The sequence below is a fragment of the Bos taurus genome, chromosome 5 (assembly GCF_002263795.3).
Source record: "Bos taurus isolate L1 Dominette 01449 registration number 42190680 breed Hereford chromosome 5, ARS-UCD2.0, whole genome shotgun sequence".
Taxonomy (NCBI): domain Eukaryota; kingdom Metazoa; phylum Chordata; class Mammalia; order Artiodactyla; family Bovidae; genus Bos; species Bos taurus.
This window is the reverse complement of record NC_037332.1, coordinates 100982161-100997391: the sequence shown is the minus strand read 5'-3', so window position 1 is coordinate 100997391 and position 15231 is coordinate 100982161. Positions and strand designations below refer to the sequence as shown.

General features: G+C 44.6%; 1 protein-coding gene and 1 pseudogene across 3 annotated transcripts; both read right to left on the bottom strand.

Annotated features, from left to right (window-relative positions):
• Nucleotides 1–56: 56 nt before the first annotated feature.
• Nucleotides 57–12938, bottom strand: M6PR (mannose-6-phosphate receptor, cation dependent). 2 transcript variants are annotated; one of them, XM_015471262.3, is made up of 7 exons: nt 12850–12938; nt 5781–5960; nt 4381–4547; nt 3265–3374; nt 2708–2838; nt 2039–2165; nt 57–1610 (listed from the first exon to the last, which is right to left on the bottom strand). In XM_015471262.3, the coding sequence occupies exons 2-7, from the start codon at nt 5957–5959 to the stop codon at nt 1488–1490; spliced, it is 837 nt and encodes a 278-aa protein (XP_015326748.1). In that variant the 5' UTR covers nt 5960; nt 12850–12938; the 3' UTR covers nt 57–1487.
• LOC783533 (ribosomal protein S6 pseudogene) lies at nt 9200–10340 on the bottom strand (annotated as a pseudogene). Its single transcript, NR_038138.1, is given in 1 exon segment — nt 9200–10340. The product of NR_038138.1 is annotated as a ribosomal protein S6 pseudogene (transcript).
• Nucleotides 12939–15231: the final 2293 nt, after the last annotated feature.

Below are 15231 nucleotides of genomic sequence, written 5' to 3'. Positions count from 1 at the left end.
CTCGGTTGTCTCTTAATTCATCATTCCAGTGTAGCTACTGGCTTCTTCCACACAAATGACTAGGCCGACATTTTTTTTTTAATCTTTTAAGTTTTTGTACAAAAAATGTATATATATTTTTCGCATTTTTAAAACAGAGTATGGGGGAGGGATGCAAACAAGTAACAGAAAAATGCTTTTATAACATCATTTTCCCTGCTTAGAAAAGAAAAAATACCATTCCAATAGTATCTAAAAGTCCAAAGATGAAATAATTTCATTTTCTTTCCTAAAGGCTAAAAAAGCCCCCTGCTTATTGATTCCGTCCTCATGTGGCCAGGGGAGCCACGTTCCTCTTCAGTGGCCCAGGCTCCCTGTCACACAAAGATCAGGCCAGGTTTCTGGGCACATGGCCTAAATGGAAGGGCGGAAGCATCAGAGGTTTAAGCCCCTCTCCCCATGGAGATAGGCTGGGCAAGAAGACACATCCCTGAGCCAGAAGCAAGGACAGGTGTGGCAGGAGCCTGCACCCAGGGCCGAAGATGGCAGAGCCCTGCATGTCCCACTTCTGCTTCCATTCCCTTTCCAGGAGATAGGAGGGCACCAAAAAAACCCCAAATGCCTGTGAAGGAAAGTGCAACATGTTTAGAAATACTGGTAGAGGGAACATTTTAGGAGTTAGAAAAGCTCTGCCAGCTTTGACTGCAAGTGGGAGAAGCAAGCCGCCAAGGATATCCCACTACAAGGTAAACAGACTTCGCGCTTCTGGAACCCTGGTGGCACAGGAGGTCCATTTCAGTGTCCCTTCCAATGGACTGCACTTCTGGATTAGGTATATTAGCTGCAGATGGACCAGTAACCAAGATGACGACCCAGGGCCCAGTTCCAGCTGTGAGGTCACTCCAGTGCCAGCCAATGTTTGGTACCTTGTAATCCTGGGAAATTTCACAGTTTCCATCCTGACCCGAGGTGGGAGAAGTAAGTGTACAACCTCTCCAGGCTGAGACCAAATGGCAGTCCTTGTGACCAAATAATCACTGCAGAACAGTTCCCAGCAGCAAGTTCCATCCAGACTCTCATGGAGACTACTGTAGGGCAGAGTAACAGCATGAAAGCAATCAAACCTATAAATAATGTTTCTTGGTTTGTTTTTTTAATTAAATCCAGTGTCTCAAAAACTTATGAAAATGTGTTTAAAAAAGAGAGGGAGCCTGCCGCACCCTTTTGCTCACAGTAACTCCTCTACTTGTACTTTCTGGTATGAAGACAGTGCAACAGCCTCTACTGTGATTGGCCCTATTATCTCTGTCCTGCAGCTGTATCTCTGAGGAGGGAAAACCAAACAGGGAACAAAGAGAAAGGCATTTCTTCTACTGACAGGTGGATGCAAACCAAAAGCAAACCAGAAAGCAAGAGTAAGACTGAGGGTGAGATGAGAGACTGCTTCAGAAATCTGCCGGAGGACGCTTTGGTTTGGGGGCTGAAGAAGCTGGACATCTAAAGTGCAATCACATTGGTAACAAGTGATCATCCCTTTCTTCTGACTCCTCCCCCAGCTGATCATCCCCCACACCACGATAGGCAGCAGGCACATTTCGGGGTTTAGAGCGGCATACAAAGTCACAGCCATCCTATAGAGAGAAGAACAAAAGTGATCATGTGAAATCAGCAACTTTCAGGTGGGCACAGTGTTTATGGTCTGAGAAGGTGGCAAGAACTAGTTTTCTCCAGGGATAATGAAGAGAAAACCCCAAAGCTCCAGTGATTGGCCTAAACTGAATTTGGGGAAACACGCTCTCCTCATGTAGGCCCCCAAATAGCTGGATCAGATTCATAAATCTAAGCAACAGTACCGTTCTTCCAGTCAGTCTGGAAGATCAGACATTAAGGTGCTATGTTGCTTATTACCCTGTATTGGGGCAACCAGTTGTCTTGGTTTGCTGGAAGTTGGGGTGGTTTTAGCACCCAAAAGTCCTGTGTCTCAGGAAACCCTCGGTCTGGGCAAACCAGGACGGATGGTTGGTCATCTGCTTTGTCTCCCAGCTGCCCTGTTACTTACTGCTACCAGGTTTCCAAGATCCTGCCAGAAGGCCAAGTGAGGAAACTGCTCCATTCCTTTGGCTCCTACCACCAGTCGCTGGTACAGGAACCCCCCGATGATATAGACTGCGACCAGTGATGCAAGCCTGTGAGGGAGAAAGACATCCATACTCAAAAACTGAGAATCAGTAAAGCTCATTGTTACCTGTTTCCTAAGCTCTGTTCCATAAAAATGGAAAAACAAAAAAGGAATAGTCAGTTGAAAAAAAAAAGGGGCCGGTAGAGCCTGAGAAAACCAGTTAGAGTGCTGCCTGCCTGAGAAAACCTTTGGATCAGAAAAAAGCAAGACAGTGTGTGACTCATTTAGGGTTGAGAACAGTCACCATTAGATAAACAGTCCAATTTCTTTAAAAGTTCTAATAATCTAATAATGGGAGAGTAATAAAAACTGTCTAGTCTTCCAGTAGGGAAAAAACCCTATCTCCAAATGCATATATTTATTGGGGATAAAACATTAAGTCTCATTTTTTTTAAACTTGCAGAGTTTAAAGAGGATATTCACAGACTTCTTTCCCCTCCAATTATAATATAGCATACAAATGCACACACGCTATTTGGACCCATATACTTCCAAGTGATTGATGAGTTAAAAAAAAAGGCTTGGACTGATAAAGGAAGAAGGACTCACGTGACAAGTAAGATAGAACCCACGCTAAGGTGGGAGATCTCTGGGGAACACGCCAGGCTGCTGTCCATCTCAAAGAGGTAGAAACAATCTTGGACTTTGCCTCGCTCCTCAGACACAGGGTTAAAGTTGTCCTGACGATAAGAGGACAGACACAACATTTATGTGGTAAGGTGTTTGCTTCTGACGCTTGTCTGAAAAGGAGCACAAACCCACAAAACCCCCCTAAACATTTGCTTCCTCCTGGTTTAAGAACTTATTTTCCATGTATGATGGAAGATGGACGCCTATGACTCAGGGAAAAACTGAACTTCTGGTTTTTTAAATTTTTTGGCTGCTACCAAATGGCATGTGGGATCTTAGTTCCCCAACCAGGGGTCGAACTCATGTCCCCTGTACTGGAAGTGGGGAGTCTTAACCACCGGACTGCCAGGGAAGTCCCTGGATGTCTGGTTTTCTCTCATCCACCCCAGTTATCTCATTCCCTCTGGACATTCTGTCCCACCTCAGGTCAGTCCTTTCATCTCCTCTCTAGGCTCCCAGGCCCCGGGGTGCCTCACCGCTAGGGTGTGTCGATTGCAGGAGATCATCACCACTGCCCGCCGCTGCTCCCTGCCACAGTGGTTGTCATATTCATCACCCCCTTTATAGATCAGCATGATCCAATTACCTGAGGATGGACAAGGGAAAAGGAGCTTTGGGGTGGGGGAAAAGCAGAGACAGACCTGGGCACTGTGGAAGCATGGAACCAAGTTCAGTGAAGTTGGTTTTAGTTAACCCCGCAGGATGAGCTCTGGTATACCAGAAATACCAACTAAAACCCACCCCTTTATAACAGCTTGTGTTCCCTTGTTAGGACAACTAAGAACCACATATGCATACAAGAATAATCTTGATTTCCCACACTAAAGGTAGGCAACTGATAGTGCAAATACAATTATGATCCGTACTTAGTCATGACTCACATTTTCTGAACACCTGCTAACATCAAGAGGCTCCATTCAATTACTGGGTGGCAAGGGAAAGCCTAAGATCTTAACCACAGATAAATTCAAAGTGGATGACTTTGAAGACTGGGGACACTTTTCCTTCTTCAGTATTTACTTGTTCAAATTTCTTTTGCAAAATATCATTTGATTAATAATCATGCGAGGTGACCAAGGTAAGGATTCTGCTTCCAATTTTGCATATGAGAAAACAAAAAGTCAAATGATTTTTCAAAGTCACAGGATAAGTAAATATGAGCTGGATCAAAAATCTAGTCTTCTGACCCCAGCCCCAAACTCTTGACCTTGTTTTTTATTATGTTATTTACAGCAACAACAATCTGCACTTATTAATCTACTTAAGGGTACAAAATAAACCATAGTTGTTCACATAGTCCTTTCCAGCAATGATTTTATGATTTTTGAGAAATATTATCAACATAACTCAAGTTGGTGGGGAGACTTTTATAGACTGACTGGCTTTCAAAAAAGCTTAATCTCACTTTAACACAAACATATAAATGTCCTGAGCCTTGGTTGTGGAGTGGTGGTGGAGCTGGGTGTTCTGTGGTTTGCAGGTATCTCAGGTGAGCTGAACCACACACACCCATATGATACAGCCTGGTTAGGGCTGAGACATATAGGGTTATCAGAGGGATTCAGTAAGCTGATCAACAGTGAGACTCTTACTTCCATTGAAGATCTGAGTCTCGTTGAATCTCCCAACTACCGTCTCCTTCCCGTTACTTTTGTTGATCTGCACCAGGCCTGCCCCAGAGGAGTGGTTGCCAGCTTCTCGGCACACCCGGAACACATAGCTGTACATGTCTGGGCTCTGGCCCACGGTGCTCTCAAAGCTGAAAGCAGAAATGCAGAGAGGAGGAAGAGGACAGTTAGAGCTGTCAGCCTTAGAAAGAGCAGCCTCTGTTCAAACAACGGTGTGTTCAACTTATTTATCAAACATCATGGCTAAATATCCTAGTGAATAATATCTTTTGCATTGTGAGGTTAACTGTGACCCAGACAGACTAACTGTTGATGATGACTGATGAAAATACAGCCTCCAAGACAGCTAGTATTCTAGATATTTCTAGAAAAACTGTTCTAGACTACGCTAAAGTATTAGTCAGTACCTCCCTGTGAATAAGGGTGTACGTTTATGATATATATCCTAGTTCCTTAAAGATTATCTTCAGATTTATATATCTGAAGATTATTGACACTTATGGTGATATGTTATTGTTGTTGTTTAGTCATGTTTAACCCAGGGATCAAACTCAGGTTTCTTGCATTGCAGGCAGATTCTTGACCATCTGGGCCACCAGGAAAGCCCCCTTCACTTTCATTTTCAGTGTCCGACTCTTTGTGACCCCATGGACTGTATTCTTCAGGCTCCTCTGTCCATAAGATTCTCCAGGCAGGAATACTGGAGTAGGTTGCCATTTCCTTCTCCAGAGGTTCTTGCCAACCCAGGGGCTGAACCTGCATCTTCTGCTTGGCAGGCAGATTCTTTACCATTGAACCATCTTGGGAAGCCCTTACAATGATATACTGAAGTCACTCAGTCGTGTCCGACTCTTTGCGACCCCATGGACTGTAGCCTACCAGGCTCCTCCATCCATGGTATTTTCCAGGCAAGAATACTGGAGTGGGTCGCCATTTCCTTCTCCAGGATCTTCCTGACCCAGGGATTAAACCCAGGTCTCCCGCATTGTAGGCAGACGCTTTACCGTCTGAGCCACGATGATGTAGTAGTAGGCCTAAATATGTTCATCTTATACTTCTGAATATCAAGCTGGTCTCTTGGGTCCAATCTTACAAACAGCTACTCTTCTGCATAAAGTACCTGCACATCCCTGCTGAACACTGGGCTAAGCACGTGCTCTCCATCATAGAGGAACGTGAGACAGCATGGCCAAATAAGGCCAATATTGTTAAAGTACAGATTAGAACCATCTCTCAGAGGAGGTTATGATACATGTATCCCCTCTATATTCAGTAGTAATATAAAAAAAAATTAATACAGTTAGTAAGAGGAGATTCTTTAATAAAGCTGTTTTCTCAAGGCCTTTAAGTTTCTTCTCATTTACCTTTTGTTAAATAGCGGTGTCAGCCTCTTCAGGAGAGCCAACTCTTTCTCTGATTCTTTACCCTTTTCTCCCACCAGGTCGCATGTTTTCTCTTCTGTCTGCCAAGATTCTCTGACTGCCACAGAGAAGAGCAGCAGCAGCAGAAGGCCAGTCCTCCAGGAGCTGTGGAGGGGGGACATCCTTTTGGGACAAGGAGTGTGTGTTTCGGGGAAAGAGGGAGAGGATCGGGGAAAGAAATAGAGCACATGAATGTGTAATAAATGAATAACACTTTTTTTTTAAACCTGTTAATCTTCCACCCACCACCTATTACTTTATACTAGCCAGTTTTCTTCATTATGATGATGCTGGGCTTTATTTTCTTGTCTCTATTTCAAGTTTTTTTCCCCATTATCTAATATACAGGATTGGATGCTTAAGTCAGGTTTCTTTTTCTTTTCAAAACTTTTATTATCTTTTAAAAAATAATTTCATTTATTTTTGGCTGTGCTGGGTTTTCACTGCTGCATGGACTTCTCTCTAGTTGCAGCAAGCAGGGGTTATTCTCTAGTTGTGGTGCGTAGGCTTCTCATTGCAGTGGCTTCTCTTGTTGAGGAGCACATGTTCTAGGGCTTGTGGGGTTCAGTAGTTGCACCTCCTGGCCTCTAGAGCACAGGCTCAGCTGTCGTGGCACATGGGATCAGTTGCTCCAGGGCATGGGGGAATCTTCCTGGACCACAAATAGAACCTGTGTCTCCTGCACTGGCAAGTGGATTCTTTATCACTGAGCAACTAGGGAAATCTTAGGACATATTTTAAAAGACTCTTCCTATGCGACTCCCTCACCTGACACCACTCTCATTTCCTGTCCTTACTGTGCTCCTTTCATGTGCAATCGACAAAGTGGACAGCAGAGTTAGTGTAGACAGGCAGTTGTTGAGATTTCTGCAATGTGTGCATAAAACAAGAATATATTTTTGGTCCTAGAAATTGTCAGAAGAATCAATCAATGGCTTAGAAAATACTTAAGTGTCACCAATGAAGAGTATTTTGATCTTGTTGAACAGTAAGATTCTTTGGCACCCGCAACAAATAGTACCTTTCAATATTTCTGTGCCAAAGCACCTGCGTCAGGAAACCCATACATCTACACACACATACACACACATACACATATACATATAATATATATTATAATAATAATATCTACCTATCACCTGTGTCAGGAAACCCATACATCTATACATATACACACACACACATACATACACACACACATTATCTATCACTTGTATCAGGAAACCCAAACACACACACACACTAATATCTACCTATCACCTGTGTCAGGAAACCCATACAACTACACACACACACACACACACACACAGATATTAGTATCTACCTATCACCTGTGTCAGGAAACCCATACATCTACACACACACATACACACACACATATTAATATCTGTGTCAGAAAACCCATACATCTGTATATATATATATACACACACATATACTAATAGTTATCTATCACCTGTGTCAAGAAACTATATAAATCAGTCACTTTCAGTCTAATTCATAGGTAAGTCCTTCAGAACATAACTGTAGGGCTGAGAAAAGGGAAAGCAGAGAACATAAAAGAATTACTTATGACAGCCTGATGGAGATATCCTTGTCTCCACCATTTGGTGAGAAGTTAGGTTGAAATGTCTCATTATTTAAAGTTTAATACTAGTTCATTAATACTATTTAAATCCTCCCCCTAAGATAATACTTGAATTACAATGAACACTTGATAAGTGTTTCAACTTGCTAGTTGAAAGTTATTAAGTTATTAAGAAAGATGTAAAACAGAGAAAGAGACCTAACTACTTTGGGCCCTAAGTCCTTGTTTTAATATTCAGAAGCATCTAACAATCTTTGTTCATACTTATCACAAAAATGATAAAGAGATTAACATAACCACAGCACCTAAGATTTGACATCTATCTGTTCTGTCTCATCTCTAAAAAAAATCATTCAACCATTTATAAATGATAGGATGAACAAACTTCATGAGGTCCAGATCAGTGGTCTGAGTAAGTATTCTAAACCCACTTCAAGCCATGAAATTCAAGAGTTTCTTGATTTCTAGTAAGTATAACTGTCTTCCTACATTCCAGTTGCTGATAACTCTTGAGAATCACCAAGTCACTTTACAATTAACACACCCAATTCATACGATGCTTGAACTGTTTTAGGCATGGAAACATGTGGCTCTGTTTTCCAAACTCATTTTCTTTTCTCTAATCTCATCTGTACACCTATGCACGGACTGTAGTGAAAGTCGCTCAGTCACGGCCGACTCTTTGCGACCCCACGGACTGTAGCCTGCCAGACTCCTCTTTCTATGGAATTCTCCAGGCCAGAATACTGGAGTGGGTAGTCTTTCCCTTCTCCAGGGGATCTTCTCAACCCAGGAATTGAATGGGGGTCTCCCGCATTGCAGGTGGATTCTTTACCAGCTGAGCTACCAGGGAAGCCCGTCAGGCTACTGTGTCCACAGGATTCTCCAACTAAGAATACTGGAATGGGTTGCCACAACCTCCTCCTGGGGAATCTTCCTGACCCAGGGATCGAACCCACATCTCTTATATCTCCTGCACAAGCAGGCAGGTTCTTTACCACAAGCGCCACCTGGGAAGCCCCTTTATATACCCAGGATACACTGATTTACTTTGGTAAGAATTCACTTTGGTATTCATTAATCATCCCTCAGGCCATTGCTGCGTGTTAATTTTATAAAGTATCACCAATTTTCCTGATACAAAGATTCAATTCTTCCAACTTTTTCTCACTTACAATAAAATATTTTCATACTACAAGTCTATAGACTTTGGCTTAAATACTCTTTCAGTTCAGTTGCTCAGTCGTGTCTGACTCTTTGAGACCCCATGAATGGCAGCACGCCAGGCCTCCCTGTCCATCACCAACTCCCGGAGTTCACTCAAACTCATGTCCATCGAGTCGGTGATGCCATCCAGCCATCTCATCCTCTGTTGTCCCCTTCTCCTCCTGCCCCCAATCCCTCCCAGCATCAGGGTCTTTTCCAATGAGTAAACTCTTCCCATGAGATGGCCAAAGTACTGGAGTTGCAGCTTTAGCATCAGTCCTTCCAAAGAACACCCAGGACTGATCTCCTTCAGAATGGACTGGTTGGATCTCCTTGCAGTCCAAGGGACTCTCAAGAGTCTTCTCCAACACCACAGTTCAAAAGCATAAATTCTTTGGCAAGTCCTCTAATTCTTCTTCATGCTGGTCCACTGATTCCATTGATTCTATTTAAAACTTAAAATAAGCAGAATTTAATAGGTACCTGAATAAATTTTCTCCACTATCCTAAACATACTTTTTTTTTTTGATGTCTGATCTTACTTATTTGTTACCCTGAGACCATCTCGTTTTTTTTTTTTTTTTAATAGAACATCTGATTTTTGACTGGACTCAAGACTCAGAGGTAAGAAGCTCTGAGAAAGGACAGCTTTCATCTCTTAGCAATCTGTTCCTGGAGTCTTTCTTTGGCCCACTTCATTCTCTTGGCCAAAAGTTGAGCATCTTCTGGAGCCTGTTCTTCATTTTTCTTAGTATGCTATTTCTTCTGACAATACACTGACATTCGTGTTGCACAATACTGGAATAACAAGATGCTGAATCTTGGGTGCTCTGGTGCTAGGTTTCTCACCTTCTTTGTTTAGGGGCTATCTCACAGCATACTGGCGGCCACACAGAGAGACCACAGTGGATTCTGCTAGCTCTTCTGCTAACCCCAAGTGATGAGCCACAGTTGTATCAGTGAGGCCAGGAATATTCTTCTCTCTCTTTTACGATGACCAAATTGAGAACACTCAGACTGGCATCCATGTACAGATTTGCACTTTCTCCAATCCTCCTTGGTCTGTAACAGGAATGCCCCTTACTCAGTAGGAGGTGCAGGCTCTGACATGGGTCCAGACACCTCCTTCATGGGGAAACCTTGTTTGCTGGTCCCACCACTGATTCGGACCACACAACTCTTCCATTTTTCACCCAGAGCGTCAATAGCAACTTCTGTGTCCATACGCTTCTCAGAAAAGATACGAAGTTTTTGTTCATCATCCATTTCAATAAGTTTCTGACAACCAGTGGCTGGGAAAGAGATGTTCAGCTTCATCCTGAAGTGGGTCACCATACCTCCAAGGCACCACAAAAACAAAATTACACTTGATGTTCTGTTTCCCACATTCACTAGGGCAACCAATACTTGGGAAGTCATCTCCCTGACTTGGTGTTATCCAAACATCAATTCATTGTAGTAACATTAAGGTATCTGCAGAGAGTAAGTATAGCCAACCCCAAAGTCTGAGCATGCATGTGTCCTAAGTTGCTTCAGTCTTGTTCAACTCTGTGACCCTATGGATGGTGGCCCACCAGGCTCCTCTGTCCATGGAAGTCTCTGGGCAAGAGTACTGGAGTCGTTGCCATGCCCTTCTCCAGGGGATCTTCCCAACCCAGCAATCAAACCCAAGCCTCTTATTAAGTCTCCTGCATTGGTAGGCAGGTTCTCTACCACTAGTACCACGTGAGAAGCCCCCCAAATTTGAGACTCTCTCCCATAAACACATTTAAAGGATCAACAGAAAATACTTAACAGAGCACTTGCTTTTTGCTAGGAATTTAACATACATTAACCAGTTAAGCCTTACCAAACCCTATGAAGCAAATACAATTATTCTTATTCTACAGATGAGAAAACTAGACATAGTAAGTGAGCAGTGTGAACCAGGTAGTCAGGCTCTGAGCTCACTGTCTACACTTAACCACTATATGTACATCTTCTTTCACATTAATTTTTTGGGATGATCAGAGCAGGCTGCCAAAGTTTTGCTTTCTTTTTGACAAAGCAAGAAGGGGAAGTGACCTCTCACAGTTCACAGAATAGAAGGCAGAATGAAGAACCCAGACCTCCAATTCCTGTCTTCCCTAAATTAACTCACTGCTCAACACACAATGCGACCAACTGACTAAAATGAAATGAGGCTCCTTTTATTAGATTGATATTCTTTTTTCCAGGACCAGTTTTCTGGAGGGATGCTCGCACAGAAGGCTGTGTCCTCTGGCTTCAAAGTTAGTTCCTTATCTGTTGACAGTTGAGGATTTCTTTTCCCAAATTAGAACAGACTCTCACACAACTAGGAAAAGAAGAACAGCTAAACACCCTGCAGTAAGCATTAGTTGACTTGAGCTATCTTTTATTTGCTCATTGGTTCAAAAAGATAGGATAAGAATAAACTTATAGTCTTCTCTTTCTTGCTTAAGGTTTGGCTGCATTTGAGCTGCTTCTCTTTGATTCCGTGGTGTATGCGCTAAGAGCTTCATCCAGATTATGTTCATTAATCTTCACAACCCAGAAAAGCAGGTATAATTTCCCCCACTTCACAGATGAGGAAACTGATTCTTATAGAGCTGAAGTTACTTGCTTTAGGTTATACAAGTATTAAAAGGTGTATGAAGTTATTAGTAAGGCAACTGGAATGAATCATGGCATAAAGATATTTTCTGAAAACCTTCTGATAAAAAAAGGAGTGCAACAATGTATCAGTAATGGGATGAATTGGAGAAGGAAATGGCAAGCCACTCCAGTATTCCTGCCAGGAAAACCCCATGGAGAGAGGAGCCTGGCAGGCTACAGCCCAAAGGGTCGGACAAGACTGAGCATCTAAGCAAGCACACACAAAGGAATGAAATCCAAGGGCTGGGGAGTCTCTTTCTAATGTGCTACAATTAAGATTCTCAAGGTGCAAGTTTAAGCAGCAAGGCTTAAAGATTTTGAAGCATCCCTTTCAATTTTCTTGTTCTATAATGATAGATTCATTTTCATTTAGGTTAATGCTAAAAAACTCTCCTTCAATGGGATGACCAATGATGGAGCCAGGAACTGGAAAGAACTTTACATCGCTGGGCCCCTGTACCACTCACTTTCCCCAGTCCTTAAGACTAGCCATGAACATTTTCCGTTTGTCAGTGCAATTTCTACTTTCTTCTCTCTGGCTCATTTTTGATACGGCGGTCCTTATCTCCAGTCTCTAGTAGCTCACACTTCTGGAAGAGTAGCCCTAACTAGCTGACCGCTCAACGTTGAAAGCCTTAGGAAATCAGCTCTATGGACCAAGGGCGGAAGCTCCCTACAAAGAGGAACACAAATCCCTCTATGAGGACTCTTTACACACATTCATCTCCCTCAAACTTCTTCGAGGGCTCCAGACAATCGCGTTGCGTCTAGTCTCCCGACTTTTCAACTACTAAGGGCCATACTCTTTACAAATGATGCCCCGTGACCTCCCTCCACGATGCGGGCCAAAACCCAGTCTACGGGTATGCGGTAACACCTAGAGCGGACTCCAGACTTAGCGATCTTCCTTTCCGTGCCTTCCAAACACTTAAATCCCTTCTCCAGTCTTGGAGATCCTTTCTCCCTCACTCCCTTGGGGATTCTGTGACTCCCCAACCTCACACCTTCGTTTTTCTGCCCTCGGCCTCCTTATGTGGAGTTTTGGGCTAAAACCCGGGTCAAGCGAGACTTAAAAAGATCCCGGACCCCGTCACAGCCACGAGGGGGGAGCACTCTCCAGCCCCTCCTCCTCCACGCCCCTCATACTCACATGTCACGTGCAAAGAGAGCAGGCAAAGCTCAGAATCCCCGGCCCAGTAGCTGCCCGTCGCTGGGAGACAGGGCCAGCGAGGGGCCGGCCACAGACCCGGGTCCCAGAGCTCGTGGCGGAGCCAGCGTCCCTCCTAGCGACTAGCTGAGCGCCACTCTGGGAACCGGAAACAGGAAGCTCTGGGCGGCCTCTGGCAACTGCTCCTCCCACTAGACCCCGCGGCATGTGACCGCAGAACCATTTGGCCCCTTTCCCCTTTCCGGCCTTTCAGATCATCCCGGACGCTGATTGGCCAGGGTCGTGGGCGTTAGGCTCCTCCTCTACCGTAACAACTCCAATCCCTATCGAGAGTTGCAAGTTTAGTTCCACCTTTTCGGGTTGCCTTTCTACTAACGGGGGTCCCAGAGTCCCACCTCCTGGCCTCTTCGGCTCCGGCCCCCAGTCACGCGGGGTCACGCGCGGTCACGCTCCCTGGTAGGTTGGACGGAGGGGGCACGTGAGAGCGGTGGCGGCCCGAGAGGGCGGTGGCGGAAGCGGAAGTGCGGGGCGGAGCCTGCCCCCCAGGCCGCGGCGGGAGTTGTAGTTCTCGCGCGCGACCACATCTCTCTTGTGCTGGCTCAGAACGTTTACCGCCTGAGGGGGACGCTGATTCGCCGTGTGCAGGCCGCGAGTTGCTTGGTGTCCCAAGTCGGCACTTAGAAGATAGTGGAGAGCGATGACTGGGTCGTCATCCTGACTTTGTTAACGTCACTTTACGTCCTGTCTACGGTTTAGTACCCTAAAGTGTGATATATTCGACTTGTTTATTCGAAGTGTTACTATTCGACTTAACCTTGTCACCCCTGTGGCATTTTGTGTGATGAACACTGTAACCAATTCTGACCCGAGCAACTCCGTTTCGGTCTTTGCGTCTTGGCCGAGAGCCTTTGCGGTGTCCCTCAGGTCTGACGTCTTAGCCGCGTGTTGAAGCCCTACCCGTAGTGAGAACTCGGTTCAGATCACCAGTGACTCTGGGACTCACCCTCTTGAGAAGGAATTCCTTCGTCCTTCGAGTGCCCGCTGGTTGCTCCTATCATCTTCAGGCTGGCTTCCTTCTGCTCGGATTCCTCCGTTGCATTTGCCTCCCTCCGTTTTGGCGGATGGGGACTAGATTTTGAGTTATACTCGGCGGAGCTTGAACAGCGTTTTGAATGAAATAAAAGAAGCCAACACTTGCGTAGCCCCGCGGTGCCTGGCACTGTTGGAAGTGCTTTAGACGAGAATGAATTCACCTCCAAGCTCACCTTAATGAGGAAGTACCTTATCCCAATCTTACAGATGAATAAATTAAAGGCGATGGAGGTTAATTGACTTAACCTTGGGCTCCCCAGCTCTTGTGGAGTTAGCATTCAGTTTTCATCGTTTAGGGGTAAATTAGTTGTGTGCTGCTGCTGCTAAGTCGCTTCAGTCGTGTCCGACTCTGTGCGACCCCATAGATGGCAGCCCACCAGGCTCCCCTGTCCCTGGGATTCTCCAGGCAAGAACACTGGAGTGGGTTGCCATTTCCTTCTCCAAATTAGTTGTATACGTGTATAGAATCCATCCTGAGTTTGTTTTTAATTAACTGGGGCATTCAGTTCAGGCTAGGTGGCGTATTTGGGTTGGGTTTGGATGTGTCTTTTAAAAAATATTGAAAGATGAGTTGCTTTCTGGTAATAAAAGTAACTTGTAATCAGAAAACACAGTACTATTAATCAAAAATCCATAAAGTTACCACGAGGTTGTGTATTTCCTTCATGAGGGTTATTCCTTTCCTCTTTAAAAAAAAAAAAAAAAAAAACTCAAGTATTTCTTCATATCATGAAATTTACAAATACATTTTTAAATGGTTGTATAATTAGCTGCATGGATTGCCAGTCATTTAAGTCATTTCTATTGATTTGACCTTTTCAATTTATTCAAGTTTGGGGGATACAGCAGGGAAAAAAAGCAAAAATCCCCTTTACAATGAACTTTAATTCTAAAATTGATGTTCATTTGTTGGTCATTTCAGAAGTCTTCCTCTTGGTCATTTCCCAGAGTAGTGTTGGGCTGGAGGGAGAAAAGTGTACATGTGGGAGGTGGAGAAAGGTACTGAAATGCAACTGAGTAGGGCTTCCCAGTCCCCACTCCAGTACTCTTGCCTGGAAAATCCCATGGAAGGAGGAGCCTGGTGGGCTGCAGTCCATGGGGTCGCTGAGAGTCGGACAGGACTGAGCGACTTCACTTTGACTTTTCACTTTCATGCATTGGAGAAGGAAATGGCAACCCACTCCAGTGTTCTTGCCTGGAGAATCCCAGGAACGGCGGAGCCTGGTGGGCTGCCGTCTATGGGGTCACACAGAGTCGGACATGACTGAAGTGACTTAGCAGCAGCAGCAGCAGTGGCAGCAGCAGTGGCAGCACCATCAGCAGCAGCAGGGCTTCCCAGTAAAGAATCCGCCTGCCAATGCAGAGGACATGGGTTCAATCCCCAGTTGGTAAGATCCTCTGAGAAGGAAATGGCAACCCACTCTGATATTCTTACCTGGGAAATCCCATGGACAGAGGAGCCTGGCAGACTACAGTCTATGGGATTGCAAAAGAGCTGGACAGAACTTAGAAACTAAACAACAACAAAAGTGGAATAATTTCTTCTTCAGGAGTGGGGGCAAGGGATAACTTCCTTTTCCATCCAGTTGCAAATGACCTGGGTCACTCCCTGCTTCTTGGGCTCAGGGGCCTTTCTGGGAGCCATCTGTCAGAACTGATCTCAAGGATCTTGTCAGAGGTACAAG

What these genes read in the sequence shown, in the direction of transcription:
- M6PR (XM_015471262.3), bottom strand. Translation starts at nt 5,959, where the DNA reads ATGTCCCCCCTCCACAGCTCCTGGAGGACTGGCCTTCTGCTGCTGCTG. An exon ending in GACTCAGATCTTCAATGGAA is followed by an intron (nt 3,375 to 4,380) that starts GTAAGAGTCTCA and finishes GTCCATCCTCAG; the next exon opens with GTAATTGGATCATGCTGATC. An exon ending in GGTTCTATCTTACTTGTCAC is followed by an intron (nt 2,166 to 2,707) that starts GTGAGTCCTTCT and finishes TCTCCCTCACAG; the next exon opens with GCTTGCATCACTGGTCGCAG.